The sequence below is a fragment of the Cynocephalus volans genome, chromosome 17, assembly GCF_027409185.1.
Source record: "Cynocephalus volans isolate mCynVol1 chromosome 17, mCynVol1.pri, whole genome shotgun sequence".
NCBI lineage: Eukaryota > Metazoa > Chordata > Mammalia > Dermoptera > Cynocephalidae > Cynocephalus > Cynocephalus volans.
Genome location: NC_084476.1, coordinates 37252863 through 37273956, shown reverse-complemented (window position 1 = coordinate 37273956; position 21094 = coordinate 37252863). Strand labels below are relative to the sequence as shown.

At 47.3% G+C, this 21094-nt stretch overlaps 1 protein-coding gene across 1 annotated transcript in view; it reads left to right on the top strand.

Moving 5' to 3' along the window:
* The first annotated feature begins 2318 nt into the window (after nt 1-2318).
* COL15A1 (collagen type XV alpha 1 chain) overlaps nt 2319-21094 on the top strand; it is a 105127-nt gene continuing 86351 nt past the window's right edge. Inside the window, exons 1-2 of the mRNA XM_063081849.1 lie at nt 2319-2520; nt 2601-2686. Of these exons, the coding sequence (XP_062937919.1) occupies nt 2510-2520; nt 2601-2686 (97 nt within the window). The 5' untranslated portion in view covers nt 2319-2509. The remainder of the gene's footprint in view (nt 2521-2600; nt 2687-21094) is intronic.

Here is a 21094-nt window from a genome sequence, read left to right as displayed (position 1 = left end):
CCATTGTACAGATTCACCCATGTTTCATATAGATTGTAAGTAACAGAGCCAGGATTCAATCCAGGCAGTGTGACCTCAGAGCCCAAGCTCATAATTCCCACCATCTCTGCTGTTTCCTGTTTGCTAAGGGGTCTGTCTCCTCCAGTGACAGAAAACTTACTACCATATAAGGATCTTCTGACTCTACATAAGCTCCACAACGTTTAAAGACCTTGCCCATTTCCTCCTTCTCTAGTGAATCTCCCTATTTGGCAATCTGTCACTCACTGGGTAGATGACTTGGTAAATTACATGCCCTCTGTGGGCCTCAGTTTTTTCATCAATAAAATGGGGACAGGTGGGAAAAGGCTGGGTCAGGTTCCTTAGGGCTATGTTCATAATAAATGTTCTGGGATTTTAAAATGCTCAGGGAACAGCAGTGGTTTTACACTGCCTTCAATTGGCCTGCCATTGAAGGTCTCAGCACTCCAGCATCACCTTGACCAGTGGTCCCCTCTGGCCTGAGTAGGTTCTTATCCATTTATGACTTGGGTGTGCGTCCTTTTGAACAGAGCCTTCTTCTCCCTCCTATTTCCCCCCCAAGCCCTCAGCAGATCCCAGAGCCTGGCTCAAACCTCACTCCCACCTTGAGGCCTCTCCTGCCTTCTCCAGCCATGATGATTTCTTCCTTTTCTGATGAGCCCTCACATCTGTATAGCACTTTACAATGGACAGAGCACTTGTAGTGTGCAAGTTATTTCACCGAGAGACTCACAGCCACCATCTAGATCAGGATCATTGCATCCATTACAAAAATGGAGAAATACAAAATCAGACTGAGGACAGAATTCGTCTAACTTCACTCTGCAGCCAGGGCCCAAACTGGACTGGAACCCAGGCTCCTGATCCCCAGGCTAGTGGTCCGTCCTCTGAGCCCTCACTGCCTGTGCTGGCATTAACCCTATCATGCTTGAATGGCCCCTGTCTCCAGTTCAATTTTGGTCTTGGGGGTAGGCAGTGGGCCTAATTCTCTTGTTTACTGGCAGGCAGTATGGCTGAATGGTGAACAGCATGAGTGTTGGCAACTGTCACAAACTAGCCTTGGGCCTGTTTTTAACCTCAGCTTCCTCATCTATGAAATGTGGATCTTTACAGTACCACCTTTCTAGGGTGTTCATGGGGATTAAATAAGATAACAGGTAAAGCATTTAGCACAGAAACCTATGACATAATCCACATCTGGTAAATGTTAGCTGCCATCTCTGTTCACGTGTCATCTCCTCTGCAGGGCTAACTCAAACGATGTTATCACTTGGCAGGTAGTGACCAGTCCTCTGGTGAAACCCAGGAACAAAGTATGGAGCCATGGCCCACTGTGGCTACTCTGTAGGTCAGGAAGACAGGCGCCTGGCATCTGCCTGGCTTCAGAACTGTCTGGGTCTCAGCCAACTTTAGTGGTACCTCTTTTCACCCAAAGATCTCACCCTATTGTGCCTGGTGGTAATCTTAATAATAAAGAGCCACCATTGAGGGTTTACCCAGTGTGCACTGTGCTAAGCTCTGTACAGGTGGGATAGTCTGCTCCGCACCCTTTCTCTCCAACTGAGGGCTTTTGGAACTGAGATTGGTTCATGTCTCCCACATCTCATCATAGGTTTTGGTGTGGCTTTCACCCAAGACTGTGTTTCTTCATTCATCCAACGTTTATTGGCATCTCCTACTCCATGAACTGTTTTAGGCAGAGAACAAAAGACGGATAAACTCTTGCCCTCCTGCAGCCTGCATTCTGGTGAGGGAGGCAGGCAAGGTATAGAGGAAAGCCCTGGAATACCAGACACGGTTAAAAAGTTATCAGGACTCTCTTTGTTGCATTTAGTTATACGTATGGGGGCCACTGCTAGGCACTCAAGTGGGTGGGGTACGGCAGCCAGGAGCTCAGTCCAGCTGCATGACCTTGGGACCTTAGCTCCATCTCTCTGAGCCTAGTTTTCCTCATGTGAGAAAATCGCAGGGATTCTGGCCTCCGTTGGGGTGGAGAGGATTCCATCAGGGTGGCCTGTGAAGGGAGAGCGCATCCCCAACGAGGACAGAATTGAGGACGGGAGGGAGCGGAGTCCAGCTTGCCCAGAGCAGCGCGAGCGCGGGACTTTCCTCGAAGGTTACATAAGGCCGCCCGGGGTGGAGGCAGCGGCGGGGGAGCGCGCGTCCGTCGAGGGGGGAAAGGGGCGTGGAGAGGCCGCCGGCGCGGCCAGGATCCTGGGGCCGTGAGTGCGCCGCCGCTGCCCGAGGTGGAGCGCAGAGCGCCGGGGAGCGCAGGGCGCGGCGGCGGAGTCGGGTTTCAGAGCGCGGGTGACTCAGGGCGCAGGCCGGGAGCCGGGATCCTGCCCGCCGCCGCCGCCGCGCTCAGCCTTTGTTCCCCGCAGGAAGGGCGAGCGCCGCGGCCAGCGCTCTGCGTCCCCTCGTCCCCCGCGGAGCTCGGCCGCTCTGCTCGGCTCGCCGCGCGCCTTCGGGGGCTCCACGGACCCGTGAGATGGAGCCAAGGTAGGACCCTCTTCCCAGCACCCGGGCCGCTCCGACCCTCCCGCCCGCCTCAACTTCTGTCCCTTGGCCACTTTTTGCAGAAGGTACGGGCGGTGCTGGCGCCTGCTGTGGCTGCTCTCGGTCTCCACGCTCCTCCTCGCTGTCACCCGGACCCGCGCCGCGGCAGGTAAGTGACCCGGCCTGAGGGTGGCACCGACTGCCTGCCCGCCTTGGGGAAGTTGGTTTTGGCGGCGGGCGCGGCTGCGGTGCGCGCCTCATTCCTGGACATAAAAGGGAGTCCTTGCCACTCCGTGCGCACTGGCTGCCCTGCCGGCATCTTCCTCAGGGCAGCGCAGGGCTTCTAACCGCGAATGCGGGTCCTGGGCTGCCCGGGCGGGTGGAGCCTTGTCTGGGCACCTGAGGTGTCTGAGTTGGGCGCGGCCTCTCCAGTCTTAAGCAGAGAGGGACTTTGGAAGCACAGTGACAGCGCCAACAGCGACAGTTATCCTCAGCGCACCCAGCGCCCGCGCTCAGGTCGTGCGCGCTAGCTGGCTCATCCTAAGGGCAGTTCTGGTGCCCTCTCCATACACATGTGCGGAAGCACGATCACCAGCAGGGACACCTGGCACCTCTGCCGCGCAAGAAATAACGGAACTGAATCTCTCTGACGCTCAACTTAGCTCTGAGATACCTGGGAGTATCACATCTATGGTGGGCAGTGGCTGCATGGGTGATTGGAAGAGCTATGGGCTGGAAGCGGAGGGATCTAGTCCCTTCTGTTCCCAGGGCCTCAGTTTCCCCACCAGGACTCAAAAGTGGTTGGATGAATAGTGGGGCCTGAGTTAAAATGGGTCTCCGTTAAGGTCAGGCTGCCAGGGTTTGAATTGTGGCTCTGCTAGATGACCTTCGGTAACAGATTCACCTCTCTGTGCCCCAGTTTCCTCATCTGAAAAAGGAGAATAATTAGACCTCCTTACCTCCTAAGGATGCTTTGAAAATTAGAGATTCAAAATAATGTGCTCTCCATGCTCCTGGCACATACTAAGCACAAAATAAGTGATAGAAATGACTGCTTGATCCCTGCAATAGCTATGTATTGGAAAGCAATGCAGGCATTTTTACGGAAGAGAACACCAAGTTTAAGAGAAGCTTAGGAAGTGGCAGGTCCAAAAGTCAGAACTTGAACACAGGCCTCTAGGCTCCTATCCTTGCCCAGCCCTTTCCTTAAGCAGTTTGTAGGAGAACTATGCTTTCCACATAGTAGTTTCTGACCCCTTTTGGATTTAGGGGATTAGTACACAGCTTCAATGAAATAAGGGAGTGGGAAAACTGGGGAACGACTTCTGGTCCCCTGAAAGAAACTGGGGATTGAGTGGGTGGCCTTGGGAAACTGTGTGCCCAAAGAAGCCTGGGACAGCCCAGACCATCATCTCCTTGGGAGCAAGACCCAAATGTGATGACAGCTTTTCCTGCCAGAGTGTCCAGCCTGGCATTTCTTGCAGATAAAAGGGCAGCTGGAGCATAGTTTTAGCTTCTTGGCACCATGGCCCATGTCCTAACATTGCAATTTTGCATATGACATAGGGCACTGCTGACTCAGCAGCAGAGAGCAGCTTCGGGTTCCATGGTCTTATGTGAACGTTGCTGCAACTCCCACTTCCCAAAGGGAAGAGTGGTCCAGGGAAAGAAACCTGGTGTTTCTTTCTCCTCCAGTGTTTGTAGCCTGGATCCCTTGATGTCAGGTCAGTGCTGTTGTTTCTAACACAGAGGAAGTCCTGTTCCCATCCATAACATGAAAAGGGAGGACCAGGAACCCCTCAGAAGCCAAGAAGGGCCCAGGGAGAGCCATTTGCAACTGATGGGCATTCAGTACTCCTTTAGGAATCTGAAGAGAATCCCTAGAAATGTGAACTATCCTCCTGCAAACCAAGTTTTGCATGCGATTTAATGTGGCTGATACTTATGAAACACTTTCTATGTTCAGGTGGAGGTGTGAACATGTTCTTATTTCATTCATCCAGTCCTCAGAATCACTGCAAGAGGTGGGATTGAGGACTGTTATTATCTCTGTTTTTTCAGATGAGGAAACTGAGGTCCAAAGTCACAAGCCTTTTAAGTGGCTGGAGTAGGGTTTGAACCAGGTAGTCTGACTCCAAAGTCCTTACTCTTAGCCATCCAAGTATTAAGTTGTAGGAGCTTCATGGATGGAGAGGGTGTTGGGGGCCCCACAGTCTCCAATAAACCCCATCATTGGTGTGCGACAATTGTAACATGAGTCCATTGTGTCTGTGTGGCATTGTGCAGTCTACAAAGCACTTACCCTATACCGAGTCACTGGATCCACCACCCAGCAGTGCTGGGAAGTAAGCTGGGCTGTATCTTGCAGAGGAGGCTCAGAGACAGCATGCAATTTGCTCAAGGCCACACAGTTGTAATAGGATAGATTTATGACAGCCCTCTCACATCTGTGGACTCTAAGACTGGCACTGTTTCTCCCATGGGGCATCTGCTCAACTGGGTATAAAAAAAATCCTGAGACTTTGTAGTACTAATGCTCCTATGAGCCAGACGTGTTCTAAGTGCTTTGTGTGAGTTAACTCACTCAAATCTTCACAACAACCTCATTTATTACTCCCTTTTACAAATGAGGAAACTAAGGCACAAAATCAAAGTCATTTGTCCAAGGACATGTAGTCTTTAGTGGCAGAAGTACAAGTTGGGCCCAGAGGGTCTGACTCCAGAATGTGTTTTCTTAACCTCTGTGCTATACACTCAAGCAGGGTGGTGTGTGTAAGTGGGTTGTTAGGAGCTTAGAATGCATTTTCCCAACAGTTTGCCAGTTTCTTAAAAAGTTAAATATATACTTACCCTACAACCCCGTGATTCCACCTCTAGGTATCTACTCAAGTGAAAGAAAAGCATATGTTCACCTAAAAACTCATATGTGAATGTTCATAGCAGCATTATTCCTAATGGCCAAAAATGGAAACAGACTGATTCATCAGCTGGTGAATAGATAAACAAAATGTGATATGTCCATTCAACAGAATACTACTCAGCAAAAAAAAGGAATGAAGTACAGATACATGCTACAACAGGGATAATCCTTAAAACCATTGAGCTAAATGAAAGAAGCCAGACATTAAAAACTATATATTGTAAGAATCCATTTATACAAAGTTACTAAAAAGACAAAACTACAGAGACAGGAAACAGATCAGCAGCTGCCTGGTCCAGGGATAGAAGAAGGGGTTGACTGCAAATGGGCATGAGGGAGCTTTTGGGGGAGTGTTCTAGAACTGGATTGTGGTGGTGTTTGCATCACTATATAAATTGACTAAAACTCATCTAACTGTACACTTAAAATGGGTGAATTTTATGGAATGTAAACTATATACCTCAGTAAAGCTATTTATAAAAACAAAAGAATGCATCTTCGTAGAGCATGTAGGCTCCAGATCTGCTGGGGCTTCCTGATGGAGTTCTTAGTTGCCTGGTATGGAGAGGACACACAGCTTGCCACTCAAAAGCTGCCGGCTTTATAGTGCTCTGTTTCTCTGTGCAAACGGATCATAAGATCCAGCTGGAAAGCCAAGCCCACCTGCACCTCCAGGCCTCCAGCTCTCCTGTCCCTACCATCCCTGAATGCCATTGTAGGCCCAGGGCAAGGCTCCTCAGGCAGGGGTGGAACACTGGTCTATGGCAATTTGCAGATAACGGATCTGTTGAAAAGTGGGTCTTTGTAAGATTCCTGGTATCCAAGAAAAAAAAAAAAGGCAAAAAACAAAATTTCAAGCATTGAGAAACCTGGGTTTCATTACTTTCTCTGTGAACTTAGATGAGTCACTTTTCTCATTCTGAGCCTCAGTTTCCCCTTCTATAAGACAGGCAGGCAGGATTCACTCATGTCTGTAGTCTTTGTAGTTTAAAATATTGGGAAACAAAAAAACATTGATCTAGTTTAGGTTTAAGTATTCCATGTAGTTTAGTTCAACAGATATATACCGAACACTGACTCTGTGCCAGCCCTCATGCTGACTAGCTACAGAAAGAATTTGGGCACAAATATGCCTAAGGGCTCTCCATTCACAGGCAGAAAGACAGGGTCACAGACAATTGTAATGCAATTTTTCCCGGAGCTCTTCTTGTCTGACACCCAGCCTGTCCTGTGCACAGCCAACTCCATCCTCCTACACCATTCTGTTTAAAGAGACACTCATCAGTGGGGTGTCTCCCACATGGCCCCTCGTGCCCTTTACTGTGACTTTCCCTCCCTCCTCTCAGAGGTAACCATCACCTTGACTTTTATAGTCATCAATTCCTTGCCTTTTAAAAATAATTTTACTACCTAAGTATGTAGCCCCCAATTCTGATGTTCTGTTTTACCTGATTGTGAACTTTTTACACACAGGATATATCCTTTGGTATCTGGTTCCTTCACTGAATATTAAGTTTTTGAGATTTATTCCTGCTGTTGTATGTGGCTATGGTTCATTTCCATTGCTGTGTAATATCCCATTGTGTTAATACACCATATATCATTTATCCATTTTTCTCCCGCAATGTTTGGGTTGCTTCCAGTCTTGGCTAATGTAATAGTGAGGCTCTGAACGTTCTTGCACATGTCTCTTGGTGCTTCTGTCCACTGATTTCTGTTGGGTCTCTACCTGGGAATGGAATGCTGAGTCACAGGGTGTGCATACCCCCCAGCTGAGCAGACAACGCCAGCATGTCTTCCAAATGGCTGAACAGATATACACGGCCACCAAGCAATGAGAGCCCCCATTTCTTCATATCCTCACCAGCACTTGATCTTATAACTGGGCTTAATTTCAGCATTTCTAGTGGGTGCATGTTATAGCCTTAATTTACATTTTCTTGATTATTAAGTTGATCACTTTTTCATATGTTTACTGACCATTTGGATATCCTGACTTACTTTTTATTGAGGTGAAGCTCACATAACATTAACTATTTTAAAGTGTACAATTCATTGGCATTTAGTTCATCACCCAGTCGCTACCTCTATCAACTTCCAAAACATTTTTATCACACCAAAGAAAATGCCATATCCATTAAGCAGTCACCCCTCTTTCTCCCCAACCCCCCAGACCCTGACAACCACAAAACTGCCTTCAGTTTCTATGGCCTTGCCTAGTCTGGATATTTCATGTAAATGGATTCGTACAATATGTGGCCTCTTGTGTCTAGCTTCCTTCACTTAGCAGAAAGTTTCAAGGTTCACCCACATTGTAGGAGGTATCAGTACTTCATTCCTTTTTAGGACTGAATAATATTCCATTGTATGTATGTGCCACATTTTGTTTTGCCATTCATCCGTCGATGGGCATTTGGGTTGTTTCTACCTTTTGGCTATTGTGAATAGAGCTTTTATGAACATTCATGTACAAGTATCTGTTTGTGTTCCTGTTTTCAATTCTTTTGGATTTATACCTAGGAGTGGAATTGCAAGGTCATATGATAATCCTATGTTTAAGTTTTTCAGGAAGCTCCAAACTGTTTCCCACAGTGGCTGTACCATTTTACATTCTAACCAGCAACGTATGAGGGTTCTAATTTTTCCACATCATCACCAATACTTGTTATTTTCATTTTTTAAAAAAAATAGCCTTCTTATTGGGTGTGAAGTGGTATCTCATTGTGGTTTGACTTTCATTTCTCTAATAACTAATGACATTGAGCATCTTTTCAAGTGCTTCTTTGGCCATTTGTACTTCTTCTTTGGAGAAATCCTGATTTAATTGAAAATGAATGAATCAGAGCAGTTCAGGACTTTCCTCTAATAATGTCCTTCTTGCTCCCTAACAGTTTGATGTGCTTTCCTGAGTAAGAGAGAAGTGGGTAAGAGTCACACCTGAGATTTTGCATAATTGGCCTCCAGTCTCCATGCCTCAAAAGACAATTGTCCAGAATTGGCCACTGGACTTTGGCCATTTTGCCATGATTGTAAACAGTATTGCTGGGAACACCCTCAGATAGATGATCTGTGTGTGTGTGTGTGTGTGTGTGTGTGTGTGTGTGTGTGTGTGTGTGTGTGTGTGTGTGTGTGTGTGTGTGTTTTAATTTCCTTTGGCTATATTCCCCTAAATGGACTTGCCCACCAAGGGACAGATCCAGTTGTATAGTTCTTATCATATATTTAGATGGATCTTTCTTAGATACAGCTTTAATCATGCCACTCCCTAGTTTAATTGCCCTCGCTGGGTTTTCACCATACCTAGGATGGAGTCATGCTCCTTGCCCAGAGGACCTTTCCTCCCTCCACTAACACTGAGCCACTCACACTGAACCACTGGCAGGTTTCTGAATGAGACATACAATGTCTCTCACCTGTGTCTTTGCACAGACCAGTTCCATTTTGAAAAACATTTACCCTAGTCTGCCAGGCGACCTCCCATTCCTCCTTTAATATTCTGCCCTGGGAAGCCATCCTCCTTTCCTGGGCACGTTGGGTGTCTCTCAGTCACAGGGCATCTTAGCTTGGGGACTGCTAATTACTCACCTGCCTCCCCTCCTACATGGGAAGCTCCGTGAGACAGGGACTGGGCTTCATCCAACTCTGAATCCCAGAACCTAGCCCAGGGCTGGGCACAAAGTGGGCACTCAGCAAACTTTGTCAATGAATCAAAGAAGGAATGAATGAATGGGTGTTTCTAATCTTTGGCCTACTGTGCCCACTTACCATGCCCTCTGTGTGTGTAAGTCATCCTGATTCTTCCATGGCTCTGCCAACTGTAGGGTGACTGTGGCTGAGTAATCAGGGAACATTATAGGTCTTACAGTCTTCCTTAATAATTTAATAAACAGTTAGGCTGGAATTTACACGAAAGTCACTTTGCTCTTTATCTTTTTAATTGTATTAATTGTATAAACAATTTATTTCCTAACTTGTCCCCACTCATCTTACTCCTGACAGCCTCTATTTTGTCAAAAGTTGTGCAGTTATCTTTTCTCTTCCAGCTGAACATATGAGCCTCTTTGCCAGTTTTCTTTTAGTGTCTACAGCTGGATCCATTTAAAATGGACCATAGATTAGGGGATAATCTAAAGTCAGCTCTTTTCTGAAGTGGTACCAAGGGTTCCCCAAAGCACTAATTAAAATGTGAGCTATTGCTCCGTTGTTGTATTGCCCATCATTGTTACATGGTATATTGCCTTATAAATTTTTTTCATTTAAAGATATAAATTTATTTCTGTAATCTCTGTAGTACTGATCACTTTCTTGTACTTATTGTGCGTGCGCACGTGTGTGTGTGCGTGTGTGTGTGCGCGCGCGCGCGTGTGTGTGTATGTGTGTTTAAATCCACATGGTCTTGATGATTACTGCTTCGTAATATGTTTTAAAGTCTGGTAAGGGAAGTCACCCTTGCATCCTTCATTAAGCCATGAGTTCTTTAGTGTACTGTGCTGTATCACATAATTTCCTCATGATAGGATTGGATGTAGCAGTATACTAGCAGTGGTGGGTAGGTGAGGGTTGTAAAATAGAGGCAATCTTACAGAAGACTCAATTTAAGATATTAATGTCCACTGAAGAGGATGGCTAAGTAAATAAGGCTTCAAAATCAGAGCACCAGATTGTGGGCTTGAGCTGCTGCTGTCAGTTCAGAGCCTAGGGGAGCCAAGGTGTCTCGGAGGTGCTGGGAGGAGCCAGGTTCACTGACTGATCACCTTCCGCTTCTCCACCTTAACTAGAGAGAGAAAAAGTCTAGGGTTAGAGCAGAACATGGGAGAAGGTCCAGACCTCTTCCTGGGTAACATCTAATGAGGGAGACGTGGGGCCCAGGTCATCTAATGAGGGCCGCCCACTCCTCATTCCCATGATAACTCAATGCAACTCAACCCAACATAATCCAATCCAACCCTACCCAACCTAACTCAATCCAATTCAGTCCATATTTATTGCCCACCATGGGTGACTTAAAGTATTGGACAGAGCAGAGGGCTATTCTGAGGGCCCCAGTATCTCTCAAGTGACCACGACCCCTGTCTTCAGGTGTTAGGAAACCCCTTCCTGGGTTTGGGCAGCTTGGCTAGAGTCTGGCTTACAAGGAGCAGCCCTCCTTAGGCCTCTTTAAGAGTCACACCTCCCATCAGTGAGGGACTCAAATGGGGCCCAGCTTAAAAATCCCTCCAGGAGACTTTTAAGTCCCCAACTAGGAGACCTTTTGTGACTAGCCTCCTCCAAAAGAGAACTTCTGCTGAAGTCTCTGAAGTGGCCTGCCCTGTTCTGCATTAAGGCCACTCTTACAGAGGTCTTTCTCCCATATTTCCTGGCTGCCTGCTCCCACTGAGGCTCTCTGAGTGGGTGGCGAGTTGGCTGAGGGCTGCATGGGACCCGGTGCTCATCCTGGAGGATTCACATCCCATAGTAGAGATGGGTGTGCAGCAGCTGGCCTGAATGCTAGGGAGCTTGTCTTGCGGGTCCTAACACAGTGCAAGCAAGCCTCTGTGCTACCAGAGCAGGGACGTCCATTTCCACCAGGAGGTGGGGCAGGCCAAGGGGTGTAAGCAGCCTTTGAAGAAGATTTATTCTTTCAATAACATTAAAACTTTTTGATAGTAAAAGTAATACATAGTCATTATATAAACCTAGGGGGAAAAATAAGGAATTTAAAAAGATCACATATTATCTCATGACTCAGAGATAAACCCTGCTAATATTTGGCAGACTAACTTTCAAGTTTATTTTCCATGCCTAAATATGCACATATATTACATTATGAATGGATCATTCTGTACATTGTATGTTGTTTGTTTTTTTCCCTTAACAATCATCTAGATACGTTCTCTGGAACTTTTCTCTAGAACTTTAAATACTCTTTTCTAATATCCTTCCTAATTGAAATAGTATTTCATTGTATGGATGTTCCATAATTAAACTAGTCCCCTTTTAGGCCTTTAGGCTGTTTCTAATTGTTCGCTGTTATAAACACCATTGTGATGACTTTGTTCTTGTAGCTCTGTATTTGACAATTTCTGTGATTATTTCCTAGCACAAATTCCTAAAACAAATTGTTGGATCTAGTGCATTCTCATTTTTAAGACCTTCGTTGCATTCTCAGGAAAGGCAGTGGTAATTTACACTCCCCGCAGCAGTGTATGAGATGCCTAGGGCACCCTGCCTTTGCCCACTGCTTCTATTTCTCTAATCCCAAAGGGGAGAATGACAACAGCTAAAGGGACAGTGCCAGCATTACTTCTCCAAACTGTTACCTTGGTCAAATGGAGCTGGGAATTCCTCTCTCTCCCCCCCCCCCCGCCCCTCCCTCCATTTCCTCATCTATTTTGCATGTGCCTTGTGGTAAGGGCTGGAAGAGAAGAGGATTTTTCAGAAAATTACAGTGTGAGAGCTCAGGTCACAAGGACCTTGGCGTTTTCCAACCCTGGCTGCACCTTAGAATCACCTTGGGGATTCCAAAGGAACCTGATGCCCACTGCTTCCGTTCGTTAGGGATTCTTCACTCATCCAAGGTGAGGTCTGGACACCAGCAGGTTTTGAAAGCTCCCTGGTTTGATTCTAAGGCACAGCCAGAGTTGAGAACAACCAATGCAGTCCAAGGGCTTCCTTTCAAAAGTGGTGACCCTGAGCCCTATGCAGAGCTACAACACGGAGGCAGAGCTGGCACCCAGGGGGAGATTTAGGGGTGTAGCTCATGCCCATGAGCTTTGGGGTCCTGGGTCCTGGGTTCATACCTCAGCTCTGTTACTTCTCCTAGAGAGACCTGGGGAGAGTCACCTCTCTATCCTGATCTGTCAACTGGGACAATCATTCCTACTGTGAGGATTGAGATATAAGCACTGGGCCTGTCATTAAGGACCAGTTCAATACCTCATTATGGCCCTGCTCCCACATCATTGTGGGTTTCTTGCGGTCAGGAACTCTGTTTTATTTATCCATGTTTCCCCAGTGTCTCACATGGCACCAAATGGGCACAATGAGCATTTGAATACGTTAATGAATGAATCATTCAAAGCTGGGGACTGCAGAGATCTTAGTGAAAACCCAGCATTATAAACCCTGACCAGAGCAAAGTCTGTGTGCCTCCCACCCTGCTGGAAGACCACCCTGCAGCCATCCACAGCAATGGCTGGCAGAGGAACGGGGCCAGGGTGAGAGCAGAGGCTGCATAGAACAGATAGGTCAGGGATAGACTATACTTTATGAAAGAAAAATTAAGGTATGCTTTTCTGGTGCTGGAAAGTTATAACCATTCAATCCAGTAGAACAGAGGTGCAGAGATCCCAGCTGATGAAAAATTGAACCTAAGTCCATGCAATTTCAATGGTGTCACTCATAGAACTCCCTCTGAAACTGGCTCAGCAAGCTGCTTCTCCCCCTCCAGCCATTCAGTCTTAGTGGCTGGCTAGTTCTGTCTTTACTATCCAGCCCAGAGAAGGAAAGTGACTAGCTCAAGCTCACAGTGCAAGTTGGCACGAGAGCCAGGCCTAGAACCAGGTCTCCTGATGCCCAAGCCGGTGCTGTGGTGCTTAGAGAGCTTCACATGGACCTGAGAAAATATCAAGAATATGATTTGTGTTAATAATTACATAGTGCTTTCTATGTGCCAGACAATGTTTAAGTTTTATATATATATATAATATACATATATGTATGTGTGTTTTATATATATAAATTATATATATATACGTTTTGTATGTGTGCATTTTTGTGTGTCTGTATGTCTCTCTGTTTATTTAACGTATTTAATTCTCACAATAGCCCTGTGAAATGCAGAAGTTCAGTTACAACTTGCCATCAGCACACAGGTGTGTCTCCCCACCAACACCCTCTCCACCCTCTACCCCATCCCCACATTGCACCCACAGTAGCCCTCTAGCTTCTTGATTCTTAAATGTGGTCCATTGACCAGCAGCATCAGCATCACCTGGGAACTCAGTAAAAATGCAGAATCTCCAGCCCCACCCCCAGACCCAATAAATCAGAATCTGCATTTTAATGAGATCCTGGTGATTTTCACACAAATTACAGTTTGAGCAACACTCTCAAACCAGCTCTGATTATGTTACCTCCTGCTTAGAATGCTTTGTTGTTTTCCCATGAGTAACACTGTGGTAGCACAGTAATGGCCCTCTAAGGGTGTCCACGTCCTAACCTCCAGAGCCTGTGCATACATTAGGCTGCATTTGCAAAGGGGAATGAAGGTTGCAGATGGAATTATGGTTGATAACTGGCTGACTTTAAAAGAGAGACATTAACCTGGATTATCTGGTTGGGCCCAGTGTAATCACAAGGGTCCTTAAAAGTAGAAGAGGGAGGCAGAAGAAGAGGTTGGAAGGACATGACTTGAGAAGGACTTGACCACCCTTCCTTGCTGACTTTGAAGATGGAGGAAGGAGTCACAAGCCAAGGAATGTGGGCCACGTCTAGAAGCTGGAAGAAACAAGGAAATAGATTTTCCCTTAAAGCCTCCAGAAAGAAGTGTGGTTTGATACCTTGACTTTTATCCCAGTAAGACCTATGTTGGACTTCTAACCTTTGGAACTGTAAGATAATAGGTTTGTGTTGTTGTAAGCCACTAAGTTTGCGTTAATTTGTTGCAGCAGCAATAGAAGATGAATACAGCACTCTACCCCTTATTTGGCATTCGAGGCCCTCTGAAGTCCCATCAAGAGCTGTCCTGGCCTCATCTCTCAGAATATCCCTCCCCACACCCTGATCTCAAACTGACAGAGCCTCAGAGTGGCTAGAGTATGGGGAGGGACCCACTAGGGTTATTCTCTGTACCCTTAGCACCTAGGGCTGTGCCTGGCCCTTGGCAGGTACTTGGGCAATGTTTGCTGAAATCTCCATACTTCTCTGGGCCTCACTTTCCCCATCTGGGAAATGAAGGGGTTGGACCAGTTGAACCTAAAAGCACTGTTTGCATGAACATGCTAGGATATGTGAGTTCAGTTTGGCCAAACTTTGCGGCAGTTGGGGACAATGATTCAACTCAGCAGCGCTCAGCCCCATTTTTCCTGTTTCTGACGTCTCATTCACAATTTGGGTTACAAAACTGCCCAACAACTGTGTGTATTTGGTGCAAAACAGAGACTACAGCTGCTCACTCTCCCTGTCTAGTTCTAATGCCAAATTACTCACTCTCCCACAGAAAGGAAAAAGAGGGAAAAAAAGAAACGATTTCTCACTGCAGAGTTTTTCCATGTGACACATTTCCTAATTTTATTTCAGGTTACAGTAGATGGCTCCATTTCAGGGTCTCCCCCTCCTCTTTTAGGATATGAACTTTTAGTTTAAGAAATGGAATGGTTTTTATTTGTTTAATATCTACAAATGTGGGCTGAAATCAAATTACAAGTGAATGTCTTCGTTTTCCCTGCTGGGAGAAGTTCTTTAAGATGCATAGCACTGGCTTTGTGGCTAGGACCCCTTGGTTCTAGACCTGACTGTGGGAGCTTGGCCAAGTCACTTCCAGTCTCTGGACTCAGACACTTAATCTGCAAAATGAGGAAAAGGCCACCTTGCCATGGAGATGGTGTGCCTGGACTGGAAGAAGTAGTTGCTGGGCCCTGTTTCTAAGAGTAGTTCTGTTTGAGACCGTGTTAGAATCGTAGGCATCTAAATTTATATCTGCCATCAGCTTTTGTAATCTTTGCGCTATTGCTCCAGTGCATGGAATGGCTGAGAAATTTTTTAGCAGCTGGAAAGAGTACTGTAGCTTTGTTTTAAAGATATTAATTCCGCTCCTGTAATGTCATTGCATGCAGTCTCTCTCTGCCATCTCCTTGTCCCATCCTGGCTCAGGTGTGTAGCATGTCTCTCTCGTGGATTGTTGCAGGAACTCCCTTACCAGTGGGACCTCCCATCTCTCTGACCTCGCTGCAATCAGAGTGACTTGTCTAAAACACAGGTCCCATCATGTCACGTCCCCTCTTAAAACCCTTCCATGCTTTCCATTACAGCACAATAAATTCTGCACTCCTTCGGCTGGAGTTCAAGGCCTCTTTTCCTTTTGCACCCTTACTGTGCCCTGGCTCCAGCCACGCTGAGCTACTTGCTGGTTCCTGAATTTACCATGCGTGTTTCCTTCTCCAAGCCTTTGCTCATGCTGCCCCTTAGTGTGGTCTATTGAAATCCTTGTTTGCCTTTTCTCCTTATGGATTTGCTACCCAAACTGTGGTCCCTGGACCAGCAGTATCGGCATCACCAGGTACTTGTTAGAAATGCAAGGTCCTGAGTCCTTCCCCAGACTGACAGCCTGAGGATTTGTACTTGAACCTGGCATCCAGGTGATGCATGTGATGCTAACTTGTGAGCTACAGTGCTTTGTAGCATGGTGGGTGGGTGCCAGGGCTGTGGAGTCAGATGGAACTGGTTTGGTTCTAGGCTCTGCATGTATTAGCTGGTGACCTTGGATGATTTACTAATCCTCTTGAAGCCTCAGTTTCCTCATCAGTAGAGTGGAGATAATCATAGTACCTATCTTGGACTTCTTGTGATGAGGAAATGAAATCATGTCCCCCAAGTGCCTGGCACATGGTAGGCCCTCAGTAAAGGATAATGGCCATGGTAACAAGGTTCAATCTCAATGCTAACCGATGTCATCCCTAAACCCTCCTGTAGCCTCTCTCAGCATTGCTTGTACCTGGTTCATTCCATCGAGGGTCAGAATTCATTTGCAAGTCTATCTCCCTGAGGACGGGGAGGACCAGGACAATGTCACTCACCTTTGGAGTTTAGAATAATTGACCTTCGAGTGGAGGGAGATAAACAACCATAATCCAATGTGGGAAGGGTGAAATGCAGCTAAACAAGGATTTTGCAAGGGTGGATGGGTGGGATAGGATTAATTCCAGTGTTTCTGGCCTTGGTAGAAATGGCCATTCTGTCTGTCACAGCCTGGTAGGTTTTTCATTCATCCATTTATTCACTCACTTTTACTTAATAAATATTTATTGATTGCCCACTGGGCAACGTGTGATATGCTGAGCATAAAATAATGAACAGAATAGGATTGGTTCCTGCCCCTCATGGAGCCTACAGTCTAATGGGGGACATTGACACTAAATAAAGGATTGTACCCAAAACCTCAATATTTTTTAAGGAATGTATTTATTTTTTAATCAAAACATATTGATTGTACATATTTATGGAGTACAGTTATATCTCAATACATATATACAATGTGTAATGATCAAATCGGGATAATTAAATTCATCATCACAGAAATTTATCTTAATCTTACAGGGAGCTATGAAAGCGCATGCCTGGACACTGTTATCTGCACTGGGGTGTCAGGAAAGTCTCCCCAGGGAGTGACTGCTCTGAGATCTGAGGAGCAAATAGGAAAGGGGTGGGCCTGGTGGGTTGGAAGAGGAGTGGAATGTTCCAGGCAGAGGGAGCAGGATGAGGAGAGGACAGAAGAAGCAGTGAGTGTGGTCAGAGCACGGTGAAGACGGGGAGGCAGGGGCTCTTGGGATGAAAGCAGAACCTCTGTGCAGTCGCTGCTCTCCCTGGCCTGGCCCTGGCTGAGCATCGTGGCTTCCCATGGTCCCCAACTTGTGCGGGAGGCTCAGAATTATTGTGAAGGGTGCCCGAATGCATTCTCGCATGTACATTTTCTCTGTGTACAGATACCTAATGTGCGTGTGTATGGAGGGGACTATTTATGTTTTGATATTGACAAGGTGGACATCACTGCTCTCTAGAGCTCTTGTTCTAGAACTGTTAGCTCCAAGAGAAAAGGGATTTGTCTGTCTCTGTCACTGCTAGATTGCCAGCACCAAGAACAGTGCCTGCCATACGGCAGGTGACCAATACATGCTGTTGAAGGAATAGAAGTTTGGGTGTTGATGGCTACGAGAAGCTTTTATTTCTCAATCTGCGCTTACCTCTCCAGGAATAGGTGTGTGGGGCTGCTTTAGCATGGGAAGCTTGGGTGGAATGTGAAAAATGCTACTCATGCATATGCATGTGGGAGACTGGCCAGTCCTGCTCAAGTTCAAGATTTCTAAGAATCGCCCTTTGGAGGCAGCCTCCTACCAGTGTGGTCTGTGCTGCACAGTGGCTCCTTGTGGAAGAATGCACAGTTCACTGTTCACGCACTTTGGATAGCTGGGTCCCCCAGGGCCTCATCTCTCACAAGCACTGAAGTCCCCCAAGTACCTTGCTTCCATCAGAACCCTCTGGAGACTTAAGGGCCTAGAAAATGCTGGACTTTTGGGATCATCTATTCTAGCTCTCCCAAATTACAGATAGGAAGATGGAGATTCAGAGAGAACAAGGAACTTGTTGGGAGTCACACAGCTAACATGTGTGGTTCCAGAACTGGGTCTAGAACTGAGTTTCTGATGTCTAGGTGGGTAGCATCACACCCTCCTAAAATTCCTGACTGCTGCTTGACCACAGATATGTTCTCAGTCTGTACCATCCTCAGGGATGTGCCTGGCAGTGTGTGGTCAGATATGAGCTTTGGAATCATCAGATGGGCTTCAAATCCCAGTTTTGAGTGACTTGGCACATTGCTTGGAAGGAGTGTTGGTTTCTTCATCTGGATGGCGTGGGAAGGTGGTAATAGAAGCTCCACCTCCTGGGGCTGTGTGAGATGCTCAGCAGGTAATGTGGAATGCTCAGAGTAGGGCCTGAGGACAGCAGGTGTCTGTCAGTGACAGCTGTCCTCTAGACCACAGGCCCCACCGTGCTGCACAACAGTGTCACTGGGAGCTTTTACAAAATGCTGAGGCCTGGGCCTCACCCCAGAGATTCTGATTGAGAGAGGGCCGGGTACCAGTACTCTAAAGCCCCCAGGTGATTCTACTGCCCAGCCAGGGGATGAGGAGCTCAGGACTAGACCATCCATGCCATGAAGGCAGGGCCACATCTGTCTTGTTTACCCCAAATCTCCAGCACTAGCAGTGCCAGGCACATGGTGGTCGGTGCTTGATAATCATTTGGGAAGAAATGAACGAACGAATGAATGAATGAACAAATGAACAGGATGTGCTCAGGAACTAACATTCTCCCAGAATCACCCTGAGAGCTAGGTAATGCCATCTCCATGTCCAGATAAGAAAACGAAGGCTCAGAGAAGTTGAAGAATATGTCCAATAGGTCACCCGGCTAGTAAGTAGTCGAGTAGGGACTTGCATGCAGGTCTCTCTGGCACTAAATCCCTTGTCCTTTCCCCTGCACCATGCTGGGCGGGCTGGTCCTTCTCAGATCCCCTCAAGGGCACCCTCCAGGCTTCCTCCCCATGCTCAAGTTAGGAAGTGTCTCCTGGGTGCTCCTCTTGGAAGGTCCAATTCCCTCTCTCATTATCCTGGAGGTCCACAAGCTCTTCCTCTAGCAAACATTTGGAGACCGTCAGGCTGTACTTTTATCTAAATTAAACAACAGTCTGTTTCAAAATATGACTTCAGGGTCACCATCTGTTCTGGCTGTTCCCTTAAACTCAAATCCCATTTCAGAGCCAAATGCGGCTCCAGCATCCCACAGAGAGTGTGCTCTTGCAGAGAGTGGGCACAATTGAGCAGGAAAATCTGTAGAAAGATGCCGTGTGCTTGATAACAACTGGAGGACAGATTTCTTAGGTGGCTTATTTCCCTTAGTCAATAGCATGAAGTCCTTACATGTGTACCACAGGCCCCACTACAGGTTCAAGTGCATTCATTCCTACACTGGGCACCCGGTGTGCACCAGGCATGATGTGAGGCACTTCCCCAGGCCTGGCCTTCTGCAGGGTCATGGAGGAGAGTGGCCTGGGTAGTATGTAGCTGTGGGAGCACACCATGCTGTGGGCACTTGGGCAGGTCATGTCATCAGTCTTGGCCTCAGTTTTCTCATCTTGGGGGCATTGGACTGGGTATTTTCTGAGGTCCTTCCCAGCTGTGAAGGCTACCCTGATTCTTCATCGGCCTTGGTGAGTGCAGGCGAGATTTCACGGTGCCTGCTGAAGCCATGAGCTCATTCTGCCCTGGCTGCTCATCTGTGCTGGCTGAATTCACACAAGCTCATCTGTTGGGATGCTCTGGGCTGTTCGCCGGGCAGTGCAATTTTGTCCAAGGCATAACATGCCAAGTGCTGAGAGACTTCAGGAAAGCATGCCTCCCACTGCTGCCAAAATACCACCTTCACGCCACATTCCAAACCACCTGATGCCACCCTCTCCTTGGCAAGCAAAAGAAAGGAGGCCGGACTACCAGGGGCAGCAGTGCAAGGTGAAGTGGGGAGTGCTCCTAAAATGGTCAGCTGGAGCCTTTGTCCAAGGTGCCCTGTTGCCTGTCACGTAAATTTTAGTCTCCTTGGCTTGACATTCAAGGCTCTCCACTACCCGACTCCAGTCTCCTGCGGGAAAGAGTGATGGGGAGCAGAAAGAGCTGGGGAGTCCCACCCAGCCCAGTTACCTGCTCTGTGTCCTTGATCTCCTCCAGACTCAGCCCACCCATCTGAAAAACGAGGTAGCCAGTGTCTCCACCTTAGCAGATTGTCCTGAGATTAAATGAGCTAATGCACATCATTACTTGGCGGGTTGTTAGATTAACATGTCTAAATCTGTCTCTGTGGGATCCATAATTCCTTTCTGCTCCCGTGCTGGAGATTATCGCAGGGTCCCATTTCCCCGTCTCCGGAAGCACTTGCATGTCCCTAACTTTCCTAATTCTGTGGGTTTGCTTATGCTCTGCTTGCTCCTACTTGTCCACCTGTGCAGAGCCTCCTTCCATTCCCCTTCCCAGACCACCCAGTGGGCAGGGCATTTTCCCTCTTTAAGCCCCTGCAGACCTTTGCCTGTCCTTTGCTCATGACCCCAAGCTCAGGCCACCTATATCAGGGCTCTCTGTGTTGATGTCTGGTCCTCTCTACTAGGCTGAGAACTAGCTGGGGACCAAATTCCTCATCCTCTCAATCCCCAGAGCCCAGCCCAGAGCCAAGTACAGAGAAGGTTGGCCAGTGGCTGCTGGTGGTGGGACCAGGATAGAGTGAATGGCAGGGAGGCCCACTCCCACCTTTCCTTCTAGGATGCATGGTGGCTATGGCTGTGCTCCTGTCGTCCCTCAGGGCTGGGATGATGTAAATTATGACAGCCTTGAGGCCTGTGGATAGCAATTCTTAAGAGATTTTAATGACCACATAGTATCAACCATGCCAAAGAATTCAAGAAGCACCCCAGGGCATGCTTCACTCAGAGAGAGACTCAGAAAGCTCCAGAATTAAAATACTCTTCTAAGCTCCTCCCACCACCCGATGCCCCTGCCAACCCAGTGCCTCACCTCTATGGAGGTAGGGCTCTCCCTGCAGGAGGACCTTCTGGGACATCGAGGGCTGGTCTATCCCATTCCATCTTGCCCAGTGGCCCCAGCTCTAACACCAGATAGGCTATGAGCAGCCTCCCTGGGGCCTCCACCAAACCTCAAGAACCCTAACAGCACAGAACAGAGAAGAGGAGGCATCCATCGTTCACATTCCCCACCCAGACCCTTGTTTCAGGGAGAGGGAAGGTGGAGGCGGGTGGAATTCAGTCTGAGTCTGAAAAGCCAGTGTGTTTAAAAGCAGCACTCCCAACTCAGTTGGTGGGTGAGAGCCAAGGGCTGTCATTTTCCAAAAGTCTGGTCA